Below are 21,852 nucleotides of genomic sequence, written 5' to 3'. Positions count from 1 at the left end.
ACTCAGTAAGTACAAGAGTCTCTTCACAGAGCTCTCCATGGGGCATGTGCCCCATTCTGCAGATAAGGGAGCTGAGCCACTATAGGTGAAATGTTGCATTCTGGCTTCCAGAGTGCATAGATTGGGGAGCCAGCCAAGAGTGAAACTGTTCTGGTGTCAGAGTCTAGGACTAACAGTGGCGCTTTCCAGTCGCCAGCACCCAACTAGGATAATCTCAGAATATCACAGGATAGCTAAATAAATTGAGATTCTGAAATGCTGACCTGCGTTGCATTTTACCCCCTGTAACATAAACTGGGAAAGTAAATCAATGTCAGAACAGCCTTAAAAGCCAACTACAGTTGCTTTATGACTCCGGTGTAGTGACAATATCAACTTCAGCTGCGGTCAAGTAGAGATTAAGATCAATCATTACACCAAGTCAAAACTTGCTTTTCTTTGCATTGCACTGATCACGTTTTAAGGACAAATTATAAGCCACAATATTACAGAGCTTTAGAGCAGGAGGTGGTCTCGGGATTGTTACAGAAGTGAGGATACTGATCCCTCCTGAGAGGATCTTATTTCAGATCCACGCGGTGGCTTCATAGCTGGTCTTCCTGCCTCCGCTGTTGGCTTTCTTGTGTCCAGTCTTCCTATCATAGCCAAAGGGAACCGTTCATACAGTTGGATCATTGCATCCAGTTTTCTTTAAACTCCTTCAAATACTCCTCATTACTCTCAGACTAAGTTCAAGTTCTTAAGTTAAAGCACCAGGTTTTTTTTTGAAACCTGGTCCCTGATTGTCTCTAGTCTCAACTGTTCCCACTCACTGACCTTGAACTCTGTGGACTCCAGTCACTACCCTATGGCGGTAGAATCACAGTCTGGTCTCTGAGCCTTTGCACATCCAACTCCTTTGCTTTTATAGCCCTTTCCCTGGCCGCCTCTGCCTATCTCCACTTCACCCTACAGAACACAGCTTCATCATTCCTAAAGGAAGATGACTCTAACCTGGAGGCCACGTTTATTTTGTTTCATTTTTCAAGCACCCAATGTAAACAAGCCTGCCAGTATTGCTTCCCAACCCGTAACATACTCAGAGTAATCATGCTTGTGTGTGTCTGGACAAGAAGTGCAGTGAGATTTTGCAGCATGGCATCCCTAGTCATAACACGGTAAGGATTCCTAGCTTATAAAAAGGGAAACCAACAAGTCAATGAAGCAAAGTTTGCTGGAATCATTTGGTGAGGGTATCCTGTTGTTACAACATAATCCAATGATTGATGTACCTAATTATGAAAACTGAGTCAGCAAGAAATAGCAATTATATTTAATGTAGTATGATTAAGGAGGCAGACAACTACAATAACTTTCAGAACGATTTTCACTGAAAATGTTTAAAATAAAATGAGTTTTCATGCTTAAAGGAATGAAAATAGTTCATCAGTTCATTTGTGTTAAAGATCCAATTATGTTCAAGTTTAATGATAAGGAGGTATCATTAATGATAGAGGCAATGTGATAACAGGTAGTCAGGAGTCTTAAGTTCTGGTCTAGTAATTGATACTGAGTAAGTGAGTGACTTTGGGTGAGCAAGACCTCTGCTACCTTTGACTCTTAGAGCTAGCATAATACAGTGGCTAAAAACAGAGGCCATGGGCTTAAATTCAATCCTGGCCTCAGTACTTTGAAGCTATGTAGCCTTTAATTATTTTATCTCTCTAAGCCTCAGGTTTTTTGTTTGTAAAATGAAAAAAAAAAAAAATAACACGCACCTCATAGGAATACTATGAAAAACCGATGGCATATCCCATGCAAGCAACTCAACAAAGGATATGACGTATGGTAACAGCTCAAGTAGCTATTGTTGTTATAATTATTATAATTATTTACAATGAGGGAAATAGATTAGATGCCTCCAAGGTCTTCTCAAGCTTTACAATTCTGTGTCTCTATGAACAGCTCATTCCCAAATGATGTCAGATAAATGAGGTTTCACTGTATATTGGGCAAGAAATCAATATGGCCAATTTTCAGTTGTGCACAGTAAGGTAAGGCGAGCAGAGCATGAATTATTCAGAACTTTGGTTACACTCAATATATTTCTATTTGATCTTGAAACGCGTAGAACTTTTTAAAAGAATATTTTCCATCCTTCTTATATTGTGTTTAATGATTAAAATGAGTTTGGCCTTTCTGTGTTTGCCAAGGGAAAAGAGATGGAGAAATGCTAGGTACTGTGTATATGGTATCTTACTTAATCACTGGCGATTTAGATGAAATCATCCAGCAACTGAGTGGGTGATAGAAAAATCAAGCAGGATAATACAGTTGTAGCCCTGATAATGGGCATACCTGTGACGGAGAGCCAGCTTCATGGCATCTCCTTATGAAGCTTCTTCAGAATTTCAGGGGACTCGGGTACATATGGGCTTTGAAACCCTAAGAGTGGAAAACGACTATCAAGTGTTTTCCCCATGGATATCTTCATTTTCGAAATGGCCTTAGCACAGAAGTGATGTCTAATTGCAATTCCCTGGTACAATGGCTGTAGCCCAACACTCTAAAAGCCTAATTATCAAAACTCATTTATCAGTAAGAATGCTTCCCCACCTACCATGCACTTTATCATTTAAAGGAAATAGGTATCTTTTTTCCTTCCTCCTCCTCCTGTCTCCTCCTTGTCTCCTCCTCCCTCCTCTCTTCTCCTTGTCTCCTCTTCCTCCTCCTCTCCTCCTTGTTACCTCCTCCTCTCTTCCTCCTCCTCCTCCCTCCTTCTCCTCCTCCTCTTCTTCTTTTTAAATTAACAGTTTGTTCAGTGAGACATTTAGCTCTTCAAAGGTTAAAAAGCAGACAGGACACTAGGAGTCCGTGCTGGACAGCAGAAGTGTCATAACCTGGGCTGGAGCACTTGTTGGAGTCCAAGCTTACACTCACTGACAAGCTGTGTGACTTTGGTAAATTGCTAAATCTCTCTGAGCCTTAGTTTCTTCTGTGGTAAACTGGGAATTCACTCTGAAGCTGGTAGAGCGCAGGCTTCAGAGCCCTCACTTGTGTAGGCTCACTGCTCACACAAAGCGTACAGTGTGTCTTAGTTGCGAGGAGCCCAGTCTCTTCTTACTCCAAACGACCTCCTTTGCTGCAGCCTCCAGCATTTTTGGTGTCTGGCTGAGGGGAAGTTGAGTTTTGCAGATACTACTACTGTAGTAGTTTTGGATTCAGTGACAGTATTTATGCGGTCTGCAACCATTTCTGTAGATTATTAAGTCATTGTTAGCATCCTGGTCTAGGAATGACTTATAAGTGCACTCCCCCAGCCCATTTTCATAGCTACATTCTCATTTGTATTTGAATATTCTTTTTTCTTAAAGAAAACCTCTAAAATATATTAACTTCAGGCCCTGAAAAACCTGGATCTGCCTCTGAAGATAAGGATACCTACCTCATACCATTGTTATAAAGATCAATACAGAAGCTTTTCCCCACTTTTGTTCTTTCTCTTCTTTTTCCTTCTCTTTCTTTTCTAAAATCATATAATAATGATAAGGGTGATCTAATCCAGGGTATTTGAGGGTTTTTTTCCCAAGACGTTTTCCCTCCTCAAATAAAATCATAGGTGAAGTCTTGACACATGAAATGCACTAGTAATTGACAGGATTTGTATGAAGCTTAAATCCTTACTGTTTAGGGAATCATCTTCTCTTTTTTATGTAAGTCTCCAAAGAACCACTGTGAGCTTCAGGATTCCAGGGGACCCCGTTTGAAAACACATGATTTAACTCACTTCTTTCTTTTTATAATAGAAAATCACTCCAGAGACACTACGCAGACTCCCTTCTTCCCATTCTGTGTTCAGCCCACCATATCTGTCTTCTTTCTCAGGTTTATGACAATAAATACAATAATGATAATTATTACTTAAAGTTTAGATGTAAAGCTAACTGGGATCAAAGACGTCTATGTAAAAAATAAAATACTGAAAATCCTGGAAGAAAACTGGGGAGAGTCCATGTGCAAAGGAGGCTTTGGGGTGACATCTTAACCGAGGCAGGCAATCTAGACCATGTAAAAATACAAAACTTGTGTGTGGTACACGTGCTACAGATAATGGCACTCTACAGATAATTAATTGGCAAGTAATGTCTGCAACAGTTATGGCAGAGGCAAAGAGTTCAGATAAATAGAAACTGCACAAAGATGATGAATGGGCAGTCTGCAGAAGAGCATGTCTGCATGGCCAGTAAACTTAAGGAAAAAATTCCAAGCCTCCGTGGGGAGAGAAGTGCAAATTAAGCAGCAGTGAGTGGCCACTTCACATCCTTCAGAGCGGCAACCAGTGAGTGATAATACCTACTGCTGATGGGAAGAAGTTGAAAGGATACCTTCCTTCAAATTTCTGGTAAAAATGGCAATTGTTACAGACTTTCAGAAAGCAATCCTGAAATATCTATTGAAATAAAAAGTACAAGACCTATTTCCAGGGCCACAGTAAGACTTTCATGGGCCCTTGGAACTTTTTACCTGTATGGATTTTTTTTTCCTGCACTAAATACACACACATAGAAAATATAAAATATACTTTATAACTGTGTTGATGTAAAGATGACTATAATCCAGAATGGATTCATTATTATCTTATTCCTATTCATTTTCCCTCTAATTTTAAAAGAAGTTAAAGATTAAAACACCTGCCAGGTCCTTAAAGCTCTCCTGGGCCCTGAGCACTGTCTGTACCTTATGACGTCAGCCCTGACTCCTCACCCAGAAGTCTGTCTACTGCGAATCAGGTACACTTCAGGGATACTCACTGCAGTACGGCCAGGGAAGCAAAACCTAGAAACAAAGCGAAGACCTTCAATAGGCAATTGTTGAATAGATTGGGTTGTACATTTATGATCCCATCTTAGTAAAATAATCAAAGCCAAGAAGACATGTCTTTGAGACATGTCTCCATTATCTTGCAGCCTCAAAAACCTACCTAAAACTCAGAGGCTTCAAAGAACAATAATTTTATCTGCCCATGATAACAGTTAGCAACATGTTAGACATTCCTTTTGCTGGTCTCACAAGGGGTAATTCAAGCAGGTGCAGCCAAATGACAGCTCACCTGGGGCTGGATGGCCTTACTCACAAGTCTTATGGTTAATCTTTCTCTCAATGGGGCCATGTGTCTCCAGTGAGCTAGCTCAGGTTTCTTCTCATGGGAGCAGAAGTGTTCTCAAGAGCAAGAGAAGATAAGCTCAAATGGCCAACAGCGTTGTAGACCTAAGCTCATGTCATGTTTGCTAATGTCTCCTTAACCAAAGCAAGTCATGTAATCAGATCCAGAATCAGTGGCGGGGGGTGGGGGTGGAGGCAATGCAAGAGCATGAATGGAGGGAGGTATGATTCATTGGGGGACAAAGTGTATCTATTTCATTTTCGAGTTTCAATACTCGTATTTTTCAGTAGTTTATTTTCTCATTAAATTCCAGCAGCTTCATTTGGCATTTAAAATCAGTCATACTACCTCATTCATTAAATTAGATAAACAATAGTAAAACATTTTTTAACTGTAAAGTAGTATAAAATATAGTTATGTTTTTATTTGAATTGCAAGGACAATTTTACCCAAAATGACTGAAGTTTGCAAAGGAATTAGTACTTCCTAATCAGAGCCAGATTTGTTTTTTTGTTAAACTGAGTCTTGTTTAGCTAAAAACAGTTGGAGAATTTCTCACTCCATTGTTTTTCCTCAGCACACATACACACACAGATATAAATTAAAGATCTGTTCTTCCTCCAGGAAACTTTACTTTAGTAAAACACACCCTCTTTTCCAAACTATCTTCCAACAACAAGGACAAAATATGCTTTTTTCTTGAGAATGATGATAAGAGTATAAATGGTAAAAGTAGTAAATATAAATATGAAAAATAGTAAAAATATAATGATGAGATTAGTATAAATCCAGCATAGCTTATGAGCAGAGATTCTGTAGCTAGAATTCCTGTGTCCCAGTTGTGACTCTGCCTTTCTTTAGGTAAAAAGTCTTGCAGTAGTGAACTCATCTTCTGTGCAGATGGCAGGGACAGAGCACTGAGGACAAGCCTCAGAGACCAGCTCTCTCTAAAGGCCAGTGTGAGGACACAGAAAGTCAGAGAAGAATAAGTTTCAGTGAGGGAATGGTCAATAGTGCCCAAGGCTACTGACATCACAGAGGAGGAGGACTTAGTCAAAGTCAGCATAGTCATCAGTGGCATTCTCGAAAGGGAGGCAGAAGTGATAACTTTCTGACTTGAGGGGGTTCAGGTGTAAATGCTGAAAAAGAGAAGTTCCCTTAGGTTGGATTGATAAACAGGAGTAGAGGACAGAATGCATTTTCCCCCCTCCATTACCCAAGTTAGAGGAGACAGGTGCTAATTAACAAAGAAGATAGAGCTAATGGGGAAAAAAAGAGAAGGAAAATCAAGGAAGTAATTCTCTTAAGTGTCAGAAGACTGGCATGAAATAACATGGCATTGGAAAGAAGTAGTAAAGAAGAGTCCTTCTCTTCTCTTCCTGGCAAACTCCTACTCATCCTTTAAGACTCAGCTCCAAGTGACTTCACAAATGAAGCCTTACCAGGGTGTCCTAAGTTGTCCAATTCCTTATCTAACGTTTTTGGGTACTTTGTTTATATCTTTTTTAAAAATAACATTCAGCCAATTATACAGTATTTTATTTCTCCACACATCTACCCCGTACATTAGACAGCAAACTGAGTCCTCAGAGCCAGGATCTATGATTCATTCATTTTACTTATTTCTAGTATAAGGCATAGCACCAGATCTAGTACCACATTAGTAGATATCCAAAAATTAATTAATTAATTAATTAATTAGCAATGGGAAAGGGAAAGGACCTGTGTAGGTTACAGTGAAGGAGCAAAATGCAGGTGTTAACAGATTTGGATCGATGTTCTTAGTCTCATTATTGGGACAGAGTGAAAATGAGAGTGATGAGGTTAGAGATGAGAATAGAGGATTGAGTAGATGGAGAAGAGACCACGTAGTCCGTGTCTGTAGGATCTAAGCTAGTGATCAATAGGGTTGTTGAGCTTTGCTGTAGAGACCTATTAAAATGAGAAAGCATGTGTTTGTAGCATGCCTATTTGGTTTTATAGGTTTTCCCCCCTCGTCTTAGTCTTCTGTAACCTAAAAGTAATAATGAAGAAAATACTAATAGAGCTTCTCCAGACTGAGTCATGAAAAAAGTCAGTTTTATGTTTTGTGGAGTAAAGGTCACACAGTATCAAGTATGGGAATATGGCAGTCCTGATGACACGGAGAGAAAGAGCTGTGGTTTTGTGACTAACATTGCCAAGTTTGGGATTATTGTTTTCTTTAGAGTAGTGCCTTGGAGCCAATACCAAGAATGGAAAGACTTGGTAAGAATCAAACAAAAGGCAGAAATGGGATGGATATGGGTAAAAGAGAGAGTAAAAATGAAAAAGTAAATGTAGATTTTACCCTGATCTCCAAAATTTTCTTGAAGGACTTGTTAGGTAAGAGAAATATAAGCTGTTGATTTATTAACAAGAAATCAAAACTTTTTCCTTTTTTTTCCGTCTAAATTACCCTTTTCCCTTGAGACTTGGACAGGTGAAAGAACCCATTAGAGGATGATAATGAGTAACATCTCATACAGAAATTGCACTCATGGAAAGATCATGACATAATATTAGCATGCAGAATATCTGTTTTTAAACCCACACTCTCTCTACCACCACCATTTGCTGTGTGCCAATTATGAGACAATAGCTCCTCCGGGATATAATGTAGTTTACTCAGGGCATTCATTCAAGCTTTAAAAAAAAAAAAAAATCCAAAGTGATAGAGAACGTGTGAGGTTAATATTCAAGTATTAATGAGGACCTAGGTATTGTGCAGCTTACATTGTGCTAATTAAAAATAATTGCATGGTCTTAGAATTAGGGAGCTTTCACAGGGGGGAGGTCTCAAGGCCACTGCCGCCTCCTCTCTCTGGATTTCCGGCTTGGTTGTGGACAAGTAGTTACCTTAACAGGGATAATGAGATTCTGGGAAAAATAGGTTCTCCAACCAAGTTCATTTGAGCCTGATTAAGATCAGAAAATCAGTTTCATTGTTTCAAATAAGAAATATCTCATTCCAGTAGATAAACTTATTTTTGAAAGACACATTAAGATCAGAAGGTGACTTAGTGATTAAAAGGCATCAGCATAAGGAGGGTCCCAGAGACCGTCCTATTCTGAATATCACCAATTCACATATGCTCCAGGCCCCTTTCAAGGGCTTAGAATAGCTATTTATCATTTTGTGGCACATCCACATTTTCCATTAAAAGACTTCTTTATTAATTCAAGAGTAGAGTCTCCAGGAAGCCAGTCTCCCCTGTTAGTGTCTTGTTCTTGGTCTGTAGTATGTGGTCCCTCTGCTATAAGAGAGCAGGAAAGTGAAGAGATTCATAAACTATCAATACCCAAAATGTCATGTTACAGCATTTACTAGCAAATGAGCTATAAAATTATTTTATGTGTCTTTCCAGTTTTATATCAAATCATTAGAAGTGAACTTTTCCCTTTCTGGGCAATCAGGAAAAGACTACTTACGATATTCCAAAGATAACCTTTATGTATGTGTTCATTTTTGACTCGTGATTAATTTTCTAACACGTTTCATCCTTGGCCACTTCTAGAGATCCATATGCTTTAGAAGGTAATAACAGGAAGGATATATGCCATATGCTCACACGCCTATCTCAAATCATGAGGTGTAGAAAGGGTCAAAGAGAGCCTTCCTCAGCTCATCAGCATCAGCAGAGCTCTGGAGAACTGTTGCTTTGTACTATTCAGAGCACGCAGCATAAGACCTTACACATGTGAGCCAAAAATAATTATTTTATCTGGAAGAGAGTTCTCTCTTAAAATTAAAGTAGTAGAGCATGGTGGAGAGGCCTCCACATCATCTCTAAGTTGGGAAAGCTCCAGCTTGGGCCAGTTACCTGGCACTATGTGTCTGTATTAGTTTCCCAGGACTGCTGTAATAAAGAACCATAAACAAGATGACTTAACAGAAATGTATTGCCTTTACAGTTTTGGAGGCTAGAAATCCAAAATCAAGGTATCTGCAAGGTTGATTCCTTCTGAGGCCTGCAAGGGAGAGTCTGTTTCATACTTCTGTAGTAGCTTCTTTCTGGTGACCTCAGACTTTCTTTTGCTTGTGGTTGATATTCTTCCTATGTCTTTATATTGTCTTCCCTTGTAGGTATCTATTTCTATGTCCAAATGGCCCCTTTCTATAAGTCAATTTGGATTAGGCCTATTGCAGTGATCTCATCTCAACTTAACTATCTTCAATACCTTATTTCCAAATAAGGTCACCATCCCAGGTACTGGGGACTAGAACTTCAACATCTTTTGTGGGGGATATATTTAAACCACAACAACATCCTTTTTAAATTGCCAGTGTTTATGTGAAAATAGAAGCCATGGTATGGAATCACAGATCTGTGCTTTCTTCTCCATTCCCAGGTACCTTAGTGTTTTAATCATATGTGTGTGTCTTAACCACTACTTAGCATGGTATTCAAGATCTTTTTGTCATAAATGGAGGATAATATTATATACTTAAGAGCTGTGGAAAGTTTTTAAAGGGGAAATCTTAATATATTTAATAAAATATATTTATTCATCAAAAACTACATATTCAAAGCTATAAGACAAAAACAGGGAAGACAAATATGAAAGAACACAGATTTTAGTCTTCATTTATAGTGTAGCTAATATAAATTAACAGAAAAATGATGACAATAAATGGGCCACACTCATAACTGTATACCATACAGAAGATTTGAAAGATCATTCCAATGTACATTTGAAAGTAAATTTTCCAAATATTAATAAAATATTAATAAATGTTAATAAAAATACAAATAAAGTAATGGAAAGTGATTTTGGCCATATAAGAAACTATTTTTTCTTCTTGTTTTACTTTAAATCAGAGTCTAGCCAGGGCTAGACTTCACAGGCAAAGTTGTTGCTTGTAGATTCTCAAGAATCTAAGATTGACCATGAAAATTTAGAGCTCACTTCGTGGTGGCATAGAGGTGGTAATGAGTGCCTGACAACTGCTAATAGACATGGCCATTGTGTATTCTGGATTGTGAGCCCTTAAGAAGAGGGGCCTGGCATTCAAAAAGAGAAGGAAACACAAGCTCACCCAAATTTGCTCCCTGGGGGCAAGAAAACAAGACATTATCTTTCTCTTTTGTATTATTTGCTCCTTTTTCAAAATTCAGCAAAAAGTGTAAGTTCTTTTGATAATTAGAAATAGCCAGATTTTTTTTAAAAAAGTGATTCTGTCTCACACATCCTAACAAAAACCTCCTCACGAATTTAACAGTCTCTATCAATTTTCATTCTATTTTGGCTTCCATGTTCAAATTCCTATAATCTTGTGGTCACCACCCAATTCCACCAAGTAGTTCCTTTCCCTGTAGTTTAGTTTTATAAATACCACTGCCCCGAAATACTTAAAAAGTCACTCAAATCAGCTCACGAAATGTATTGCCGTTTTGTTGTTGTTGTTTTCTGGCCCTCTTTCTGTTCCCACTTTTTGCAGAAATTCAGACTTGAGAGTTCTTCTTGGGTGGAGTTCCTCCTTTATATTCTGTCCATGCTCTGACCCTTCCTTAACTGTGCTTCGTCTCCCAGCACATGAGGCCGGTTGCACACCTTTACCCTTCAACCTCTGGCTCTTCCCTCTGCCCGCGAGTTGGCGATCCTTCAGATGCCTCGTGCTGCATCTGCACCTGAGCAGGGGAGCATTTCTCCTCATCCTTGGTTGGGGCTGGGAAGGCAGAGCATGCACGTGTTGTTTGGTGTCCTACTGATGGTTGTAAGCCCAGGGCCATAAGGACCTTTAAAGTTCAGTACCAACCTTTGACTTTATGCCTCCATCTTTATTATTCTGCTTAATACTTCTTTTGTTTAACAACACTAGGAACACATTTGATGCTTAATAACATCTGTTCATTAAGTAGAGCAGTCATATTTTTATATAGTTGTGATAAGCAGAATTATGCCCTCCCCAAGTTGTCCTTGTCCTGATCTGTGGAACCCATAAATATGTTACCATCTATGGCAAAGGGACTGTATGATTAAGTGAAGGCCCATCACGTGAGATTGTCCTGGATGATCTGGGTGGGCCTAATGTGATCAGAGGGCTCCTTAAAACAGAGAAAGAGACGTGACAGGTAAGTGAGAGAATTGGAGCAATGGAGTGTGGGAAGGACTGGCTTTGAAGGTAGAGAAATGGGACAGGGATGATGAGCAGGGAATGCGGGTGGAGTCTAGAAGCTGAGCCAGGTGAGAAAATGGATTTTCCCCGAGGGTTTTCAGAAGGAGCACAGCCCTACAGACACCTTGACTTTAGCCCAGTGAAACCCACCTCAAACTTCTAACCTCTAGAACTGTAAGATAATGAGTTTGTGTTGTTACAGTGCATTAAGGTTTGGTTATTTGTTACCTCAGCCCTGTGAAACTAACACAGCAGTCCTTTGTCATTTTCCGTTGTACCTAGTATGATGTCACACGGACGACACTCATTTACTAAAAATGAAGAACATACTTAGGATTCCCCCATCTTCGGGAGTTATACATGCTATGAAATTCAGTCTGATGTGTTCAGTAGTAGTATTTCTGAACATCTGAGATTTATTTACGAATATGTACAATAATATGAGACCTTTTATTTGGGACTAGAAGTCTCAGCAGAGAAAAATTACTTTTCCAATAAATCAATGGCCTTGATGAGTCTGTTTATTTCCCCATCAACCCAATTGCCTCTCTGTTTTTCAGCAGTGTACTAGCAAAACTCCATCACTGATGATGGCTCACACACTTCTTCTTCACTGGCTGCTGCCTTAGCCCTTGGGCGCTGTCATTTCCTCAGGCTTAATGTGTACAAATTCTGCAAGCCAGCTAAGCCCCCTCCCCCCCGCCGGGTCCAGAGCTAACTGGCTGAGGCATGCAGGATAAATGCTTTGGTTAGCTCATTCTCTGCATTAAACTGTCAATATACTCAATGCTTTTAGTTTACAAAGTGTGTATGATTTCATTTAATCATCACGATAACTTAGGTGAAGGAGATAGTGTTGCCTTCATTTCACAGCTGAGAAAACTAAAAGTTAAGGGGAGTTTCCACGTTGTAAATGACAGGAAGGAGATACGAATGAAAATCTCTTAATTCCTTATTCAGTTATGAAACTAATGCAATTTCATTATATCCAAATGTCCTTGCCATTTTACCTCCGTGCCATTATTCCAAATGTGTATTTCTCAAGTGTATTTTTAATCATAACATAACTTATGCACACTGTAAAGTAATATGGAAAACACAGAACAGTATGAAGCTTTAAATCATCCATAACCTTACTGCTCAAAGATAACCACTGTTACTGTGTGGGTGCCTTCATCCAAGTATATTTCTTTTCACGTGTATTTTTATTTAGGGTTTTGTATCCCAGTCCCTTTTCATTCTTTTGAGTGAAGTGAGGTGGCAGTCCGGCCTTACTTTATTTAAAAATTGTGTTGCCGGGGCTCCTGGGTGGCACAGCGGTTAAGCGTCTGCCTTCGGCTCAGGGCGTGATCCCGGCGTTACGGGATCGAGCCCCACATCGGGCTCCTCCACTATGAGCCTGCTTCTTCCTCTCCCACTCCCCCTGCTTGTGTTCCCTCTCTCGCTGGCTGTCTCTATCTCTGTCAAATAAATAAATAAAATCTTTAAAAATAAATAAATTAAAAAAAATAATAAAATAAAATTGTGTTGCCTTTTGGTGTCCTACCTTTTTCCTACTTATATCTTAATCTAAATAAAGAATTAGCCTGCCCTTCCAGAGTTAACTTCTTTCCAGGGTTAGAGCTGTACCTCTCCCACCGCAGTCAGCACCAACAGCACCAGCAGCAGGATCACTTGGGAGCTTGTTAGAACTGCACATTCTCTGCTGAATCAGAATCTTTGGGGTGAGGCCCAGGAATCCCTGTCTTAACAAGCTCCAGGTGATTTTCACACATAATACTGTTTGGACTGAAATACTTGGTTTCCCTTTTGTGTTGATGAGGCAGAAGCAGCTAGTAGGCCTGTCGTAGGTGAATGTCGAACAGAGTAACTGCCCCACTTTGAAGAAAAAGAGAAGAGCTTCTGGCGCACACAGATTTCCCTCGTCTACAAGCCGTCAACACTTGCTCTTAGTCAGTTACTTGAGTTAAGGTCTGTAGCCCTCTCTAGGGTGTTTATATGCTTGCTTAGACCTGGAGGAGTTACCTCCACTTCTTACCATCAGATCATGCTTTCATCAGTTCTGACGGCTCTTCTTAAACACCTGCCATGTTTGGGGCGCCTGGATGGCACTGTCTGTTAAGCATCTGACCCTTGCTTTCAGCTCACATCGTGATCATGGGATCCTGAGATAGGGTCCTGAGATCGGGCCCCACGTCAGGCTCCCTGCTCAGTGTGGAGTCTCCCTAAAGACCCTTTCTCCCTCTCCTTCTTACCTCCCCTCCCTGTGCCCTCTCTCTTTCTCTGAAATAAATAAGTAAAATCTTAAAAACAAATCTCCCATGTTAGATTATATGGAGTAGAAAAGAAAAATAGTTATTCTAGACCCTCCCCTCAAGATAACTCACAGTCTTGTTAGGAAATAAAATTTTCATATATGAAATTCAATTAACAACAGTCAATCAAATCCTAAACTGACTATAATCAGGTATTATAGTACATGAAAAGAGCAACGAATGCCCTATACTGTACAGAAAGATGGGTATATTGACTAGGGAGGATCTCCTTCAGAAAGGAGGACTGTGAGTAGGACCTAATTAATAATTATTACATTGATCATAAAAATTCCACCTATTAAATGTTTACCATGGCCCAGACAAAGTGGTTAGCAATGGGTATTGTTATGTCCTCCAATTCTCATTACTACATTGTAAATACCTGATACCTATTCTCCAGATGAGGCTAAAGGAGATTAGGGAACTTTGCCAGTGTTATGTAAGTAGTACTTTGTGGAGTCAGAATTTCAACCCAAGGCTGTTTGATTGCAGAGCCCTGTTTCTTAGCACTCCTGCCTTAATAGTTAACTCTGATAGAGAAAGTTAATAGATTAAGAGGTTTGTAGGGTGTTGCAGATAAAGTTGACCCCCAGAAAAGGTGCTGACCAGTGTGCAAGTTTATGTGGGCAGGTCACCCAAACCAGGAAACATCTGTTAGGAATATGGAAGGTCTTGTATGCATAGATGGTGATCTGGGGTATAATATCATGTGTACTAAAAAATCATCACATATTTTTATATAATGAAAGTAAGGTTTTAGGGCTAGACTAACATTGGCTGAAAAGCATAATTTGGTGAGAAGTGAAGAGATACTTAGGTAGGACAGCCAGTTCATAGTGTGATTGTTGTAAACCAATACTGGGTGATAAGGAAAATGGGGTGTTTGCAGGGGAAAAGAGAGTGACTCATGATTAAGTATTTAAAAAAGAAATGTGAAAGCTTTTAAAAGCAGATTGCCCAAAAGAACTAAAAGGAAACTTTAGAATTTTAACTTGATTCTGGATCATTTTGAGCCACACACAAAAATTGTAATTATCTGGAGAAAGGTTGCAAAGATTAGTAAGGCGGTTAGAAATTGGGAGTTTAGGTCATTCTGAACTCTCTTTCTTCCTAACTACCTACACCCACCTGGTCTCCATCTCTAGTTGATTTTAAAAACACGTGAATTGGTTCTATCTGCTTCATCCTTCCTCACACTCTGATATGGAACTAGTCATCCTTCACCTGGCCTATGGCAGTGTCATGCTATGTGTGCCCATGAATTTCTGAATCACTTCTCTAAAATCTATTGTTTTTCTACAGGAGTTTTCTTTCTAAAACCTACATCTTATTATAGCATCTTCCTGCTTAGAGTTTAAAAATCTTCCTCACTGTCCTTTATTGCAATACGTTACTTGGCATGGCATTCAAAATTAGAGCAACCATAGCTTATTATCCAAATAAGAGACTTGAGAGATTGAAATCGGGCATATTAATCATCACACTTGGATGAAAGATGCGTGAGCTCTGCCTAGCTTTCCATCTGCATCCCCTTCCAGAGGCACCTTATGCATGAGTAATACCAAAATAATTAGTGAACAAACCCTACTGGTCCTTAATCTGTGGTGCTCCCATCTGTATTTGCGTTTCCTAATCCCCTGCTCAGCACATTGTAGGCACTCAGTATTTGCCAAAGGAAGGAAGGGAGGAAAAGAGGATTAAGTAGAACAAAGAATTTGAGAATTGTTTTAGCCTAGTATGTTGTTGTTGACATGAAATTGAATTTGAGGTCTAACCTCTTTGGAGAGAGAGGAAACTATGGGCAGCCAAATGGAGGCACAGAGAACATGGAAGCGGAAGGTGGAAAAGAGAGGTCCCAGAATCGGACCTGCCATTAATGAACAACAGATGACAGCGTGAATTGCCGTGCTCTTTACCGAAAGACTCGATGACGTTTGCATCCGATGATAGCTCTTTACCAGAAATAGTTCTCAGTTTTGTAAAGTGATCTTTCAAAGTCATCATAAATGTCGCTGTGGAGGTGTTTTTAAAAGTCTTCCCAGTAGTATTCTAGAAGTTGTAACAACAAAGGAGATATGCAAATGTCCATTTTGTACTTCAGAAAACAGGTGCAGTCTCTGTGAGAAAAAGAAATGTGTCAGGAGCATGGGAACAAAAAGAAAAACAATGGAAAAGAACCTAAAATTTAATTACATTGATGTCAGCCTTCTACACAAACTGGGTGTAATGTAATTAAAATACCTGTAACAAAACGAAGCAGGGACATTCTTTCCTTTTTCCTGAAATAAAGGAAGATTAGAAATCTCATGCTGTTTGAGGGAAATGTATACTATCTATGCAAAAAAAGTGTGTGTGTGTATGTGTGTGTGTGTGTGTGTGAGAGAGAGAGAGAGAGAGAGGGAGAGGGAGAGGAGAGATTTTTCTCTTAGTTGATAGCCCAGCAAAACAGCCAATATTTATGGCCTTTCAAAATAAAGTCCGTTACAATAAGGAGATGATATCTGTAAAAATGACAGATTAAATATGTTTTCAATGATCCTAAGCCCTAATGCAACAAACATTACATTTATTTAACAATTTATTGATTGTTTTAGACCTTTCCCCAACTATAAAGCCATAGCAGGAATTTGCCATCTTTGTTAGGTCAGAAATACTTATAGATTAAGAACCAAATCATGAATTTAAATGTAGAGAAAAAGAAGACTCGCTCTAGTAGGAGGATATACTGCTCAGCGGCGCTGGCAGTGGTGGATGTGGTGGGGCACCCATCTGGGGAGCCATTTGCTCTGCACTGTGCTCATCTCGGCTGTTCTCTTCTAGCGATCTATGAGCCTTCCTGTGAAGCATACAAACACCTGGGCCAGACGTCAAATTACTACTGGATAGATCCTGATGGCAGTGGACCTCTGGGGCCTCTGAAAGTCTACTGCAACATGACAGGTAACTATGCCATATTTATGTTTCATGAACATTTCTCTATGTTGAGTGTGAACAGTACCACTCGAGTCTGTTTCTTCTCTGCCATGCTCTTATCACAACATGTAAGAAGCTAAGTATTATTGGATTTGTTAAGTAAAATGGTGAAATGTATTTCTAAAGCAATGAAATCTTCTAACTTCTAACTTTGACTTGAATAATACATAATTAACATTTTAAAAATATGAATATATAGGGGAAAAACCCAGGAAGTGAAATTGAAGAGGGAAGTCCGTAGGAAGAGCTGACCTGTGGAGCAGCCTCCACCAGTAACCTCTGCTGAGGAACTTAGTATCACTGCTCGACTGTCCACACTGTCCGTGTCGGGGAGGCTTATGGACCCCTCCCGATCTTCCCTGGGGCCTGTAGTTACAGAAGGAGGCTTTTTGGGGGACTGAAATCCCATTCTGGCAGTACCCACAGCTTTCACAATATGTATCTGGAATTTTCTACATCAGAAGAGAACCTAGTTTTTCTTCACTTCCATATTAAATTTCAGGATTATGAAATGAAATTGTGGGTTCTTGTAAATTCCCACAATGTGTAAGATGTATGGATCTCTAAGAGCAGATTCTCCATCAGACATTTAGTAATGTCTTCAAAGTAGAAGAGTGTGAGGCATGTATTATTCACTGGCTCCAGGAGAGGGTCAGCATTTGATTATAACAGTAATGATGATGTGACGCTGTTTGTGACAATTACTACATGATCTGTCCACTATGTGTCAGCTATCGGGATAAACTCTTTACTCAGACTACCTGGGTTTGTATCCTAGCTCCATCAGTCACCAGGTATATAATCATGGGCACCTTATTAACTTTATTAAACCCAGTAAGTCTCAGTATGTTTATCTGTAAAATGGATTAATAATATCTACCACATAGCATTCTTATGTAAATAAAATAAAATAATATACATATGGTTCTTCCCATATTGTCTGACACATGATAAACTTTCAGTAAAGGTTACCTGGGAGTAAGGTATTTTTTTTTTTTAAAGGATCAGAGAGTTAAATATCTTGCTTACATTATTTAAGTAAGATTCAAACACAAATTGGGGAGCTTGTGGTTCTTGAATCAGGCAGTGCTTTAGAATCATTTATGGGGTTTTTTGTTCTTGTTTTCCACACATACTTATTGTCTCTATGCTAAAGACTTTGATTCAGCGGTTTGTTGGTTCACAACCCTCCAGGGAGCTTCCCAGGTATGATCTGAAACCAGCCCCTCTACTCAGAGGGCAGGGAGAGACCCAAGAAAGAGACCACTCCGGGTGGTAGGCAGCAATTTTAATAAGCACAGAGAACCTACAGATGAGGCTTGCCTTGATGGCAGCATAATCTTAACAGTATATAAAGAGGCCTCACCTGGGTTCAGGTGTATCCTCAACACCGCACACCATCACAAGTCTGTGTCCTTGGAGCAACCTCCGGGAGAGAAAAAGGCAAGTGGAACCCCATTCTAAGGACAGGGGAAGGGACGAGAAGCCTCAGAGTGCCTGGGTTCAGCTCACAGGTCAATCAGCAGTCATGTCTTTCCAGTGACATTCCCCGACATAGGTGCAGAGTGGAAGTAGGATTGTGCTGCTCGAAGGGAGAACCCTGAACAGCGTTGTTGGTAAGCATACCCCGTGGAGAACTTCCAACAACACGAGGAAGCCATGCATGGCCCAGAACAGAAGGGGGAATGATGAGGATGGGAGTATAGTATAGAAGGTAGCATGGGAGTTAAACTCCCAAAAATATAGTATAGAAGGTAGCATGGGAGTTAACCTCCCAAAAATATCCTTCCATGCCAAGAACTCTAAGTGTGTCCCAGAGAAGAAACCCATTTACCAGCAAGCTTGATCTCAGAGTTTATTGGTTGTTGGACTTGTCAGTGCGCTCAGATACTTTCTTGTGTATCTTCATTTTAATCTTAGTTGAACTAAAATATAATCTGCGAGAATTTAATTTAATCTATAAGAATCTTGATTTTTGTTTCTCCTAATGCATAAAAAATGTGATTATCGTCTAAGCCAATACTCTAAATGCAGTCTGGACAGTGAAGAAGAGTACAGTACCACTTTCTGCAGGTAGAATATTTTTTCTTTTATCATTCAAGATAGATATGAACATCAGTGTGTCAGGGACACTGAAGGCCAGCAGGCATTCTTTGGCCTTTTACCACCCATCAACCCTTCCTTCACCGGAAAGAACATGAACTTGACATCATTAGGACAGTATGGTACCACATAGCTTGGTTTGGGCTGTTGCAGTTCCAAGAGACATTTGTTGAAGAAGAGGAAGGAGTGACAGCATGAGCAATTCTATGAAGTCTTGATATTTCTATCACTCTGTGTTATGAGAAAGTATATGTGCACTTTACCTCATAACATTCCTATTAAAGAATAAAGCTGTCCCACTTCTCAGTGGCCCAAATGTAATTGGGTGTTATCACTGTTGAATATATCACATATTTTAAAAATGGGAGCAGGACATTTTCTCTGGGGAAGAAGCAATGTCTTGGGAGCCTTTTTTTCTTTCTACACATGGGGTGGGGTGGGGGAGAGCTTTAAACTTGACAGACATAGTGAAAAATACAAGGAAGGGGACCTCACTGACAGGTAATATCTGATGTAGATTTAGGTAGAAACTAAAGACACTGTTGAAAATTACTTCTGATTTAGATCTATTCTTTGGAATCCTAAACTTTCAATTCAATTACTAATTTAAAAGATAAAAAAAAGGGGAAATGAAGACACAATTAATTTAGGGCCTGACAAGAAGGGAGTCTCCCTTGATTTTTGGACAAGAAGTTCCTCCAAATCATGACCACACTACTGTCAACTGATGTCTCCAAGTTTTGTTTGTTTAACATTATCAAATAAGTAACGTACCCCTTATCCTCACTGTGTTTCGTATTGAATCATAAGGGAGGATTTGAAGTGTGTCCCTTTTAGAATATTTTATTGTTTAGTTAGGTCCACAATTTCAACCTGTTGATATCTTTTGTTCATCTCAGCTGTTTTTGTTATATTCTCAATTTCTTCTTCATAATGCCTCTTGCAAATCATCCTTATTTTCATGCCCAATTCCCAATAATAGTTACTTTAAAAACTCAACCCGCACCTCCTACGTGATTCTGCAATTGCACTGCCGGGCATTTACTCCAGGGGAATGGAGACAGAGTCACACAGAAACCCGTACGCAGATGAGCATTGCAGGCTTATTTATAATAGCCGGAAACTAGAAAGGACCCAGGTGCCTTCGACAGGTGCATGGTTAGACAGACTTGGTACATCCATACCATGGAATACTCTTCGACCATAAAAAACAATGAACCATTGATCCAGTGCAATAAAAATAAAGAAATCTCCAGAGAATTATGCTGAGTGAAAAAAATCCAGTCTCAAAAGACTACATACTGTCTGATTTTCATTTATATAACATTCTTGAAATGACAAAATTATAGAAATGGAGAGTAGATTAATGGCAGCCGGCGGTTAAGGAGGGGTGGGAGCGAAGTGGGCATGGTAATAGAAGGGCAACGTGAGGGACGCTTGTGGTGGGACGCTTGTGGTGGAAGTGTTTAGGGTCCTGACTGGCTGTACCAGCAGCAATATCCCGGTTGTGACGCTGCACTGTAGTTTTGCATGGTGGCACCACCGGGGGAAGTGAATGAAGGGTACAAGAGACCTCCCAACTGCATGTTGCATCTACATTACAGCAAGGAAAATTTTTAATTAAAAATATATAGTATATACCAGAAAAATCCCAAAGATTGTGATTTTTTCCCCAGTCTTAATGGGAAAAAGGTATGCTTAAGCATACCTCTAGGATCATTTTTTCCAGTTTTTTTTATTTGTATATCCACTATGCATCAGGAACTATGCCATGTGAGAATAAGTGGATACACTAAATGCCTTCACAACTAATAATAAAACACATGTTAAAAAAGGAGACAAATAAGTAATTTTTCTATAAAGGAAAGTAATGGAATTCTGAGGAGTGATTTATTTTGGGTGCTGGATTTTAGATAACGCCTCTCTCTAGAAGCAACCTTTTAGCCAAAATCTATGAAAAGAGACAAAGCACTCAAGGAGGTGAGGAGGGGAAATGAGCCCTATAAGTGAACTCCCCAGGGCATGAAATAGATTGTTTCAGTCCAAGAAGCTGAAACCCCCGTGGCTGGAGCCTGGAGCTTGGGGAGCCTCAGAGAGGAGGCCCAAGAGAAGTTGCCAGATGGGCAAGGCCAGAGCACACCAGGCCAGAAAGAAGGGTAGCATGGCAAAAAGCTGGTTTTTATGTTTTTAGTTATTTTTCAGTGCACAGGTGGGGATCCATGGAGAGGTTTTAAGCAGAAGAATGAGAGGGTCTTGTTTAGAACTACAATTGGGGGCGGGGAGGGGCGCGGGTGTGGGCATGAGTGGCAGAGTGGAAACACTGAGACCAGTTCTGGAGTTTTTGTCAAAGTCCAGGGAGACATCATCTCCTCCTTGAACTAGAGTGGTGACAGTTTAAGTGATGAGATAGAGACGCACCTTAGATCTGTTCTGAAGCTAGAATTGTCAGGATAGATGACAGATTGGGTGAGGATGCCTAAAGACAGTTATCAAGAATAGCTCCCTAAGATATGGATTGAATAACTGGGTGAATTACAGTACCATTGGGAGATATGGAAAATTAAGGGAAGAACAGATTTAGAGAACATTCAAGAAGTCAGTTTTGGCATAGTTAAATGTGAGGTGCTATATACCATCTAAATTGAGATACCAGTTTTGCAATTGGATAAAACCTCGAAAAGGATATGTGGGTTAGAGATAGAAATGTGCTAATTGTTAGCATATGAATATATGAGAAGTGATAATATCGCTTAGGGGTTGATGTAAACAGGGAAAAGGCATCTCGGGAATGAGCCCTTGGGAACTCAATAGAGATCAGGTCTCTGGTGATGAAATGGTGTGTCAGTGTGTGGGAGGATGTAATTGAGCGTAAGTGGAGGAAGAGTGTCAAAGAGCATTTGGGGAAGACTGGGCCATCCATATGGAGGTTGAAGTGACTGCTTGGGTACTAGAGAACGATAAAACGTTCTGAGGATAGAGAGTGACTTCGAATCAGTGCAAATGTCTGTAACCAACGAGGCAATGCACACAAGTATGGCAAGTGCCAGCAAGCAGGATGCTTGAATGTCTGAAAGTGACCAACCTCCCAAAGGGCCTGTGTAGATAACTTTAGGAAACCGTAGAATAGACAGCTACCCTAGACTCAGGACCAGCAAAATCTCCCACAAAAACAGTGGACT

The 21,852-nt window shown here is 39.8% G+C and overlaps 1 protein-coding gene across 1 annotated transcript in view; it reads left to right on the top strand.

The window, feature by feature from the left end:
- The window catches only part of CNTNAP2 (contactin associated protein 2), a 1,324,851-nt gene that overhangs the window by 633,691 nt on the left and 669,308 nt on the right, over window positions 1-21,852 (top strand). Inside the window, exon 12 of the mRNA XM_008697394.2 lies at window positions 16,418-16,537. Coding sequence (XP_008695616.2) covers window positions 16,418-16,537 — 120 coding nt within the window. The remainder of the gene's footprint in view (window positions 1-16,417; window positions 16,538-21,852) is intronic.

The sequence above is a fragment of the Ursus maritimus genome, unplaced genomic scaffold, assembly GCF_017311325.1.
Source record: "Ursus maritimus isolate PB19 unplaced genomic scaffold, ASM1731132v1 scaffold_3, whole genome shotgun sequence".
NCBI classification, from domain to species: domain Eukaryota; kingdom Metazoa; phylum Chordata; class Mammalia; order Carnivora; family Ursidae; genus Ursus; species Ursus maritimus.
This window is presented reverse-complemented; position numbering and strand designations above follow the sequence as displayed.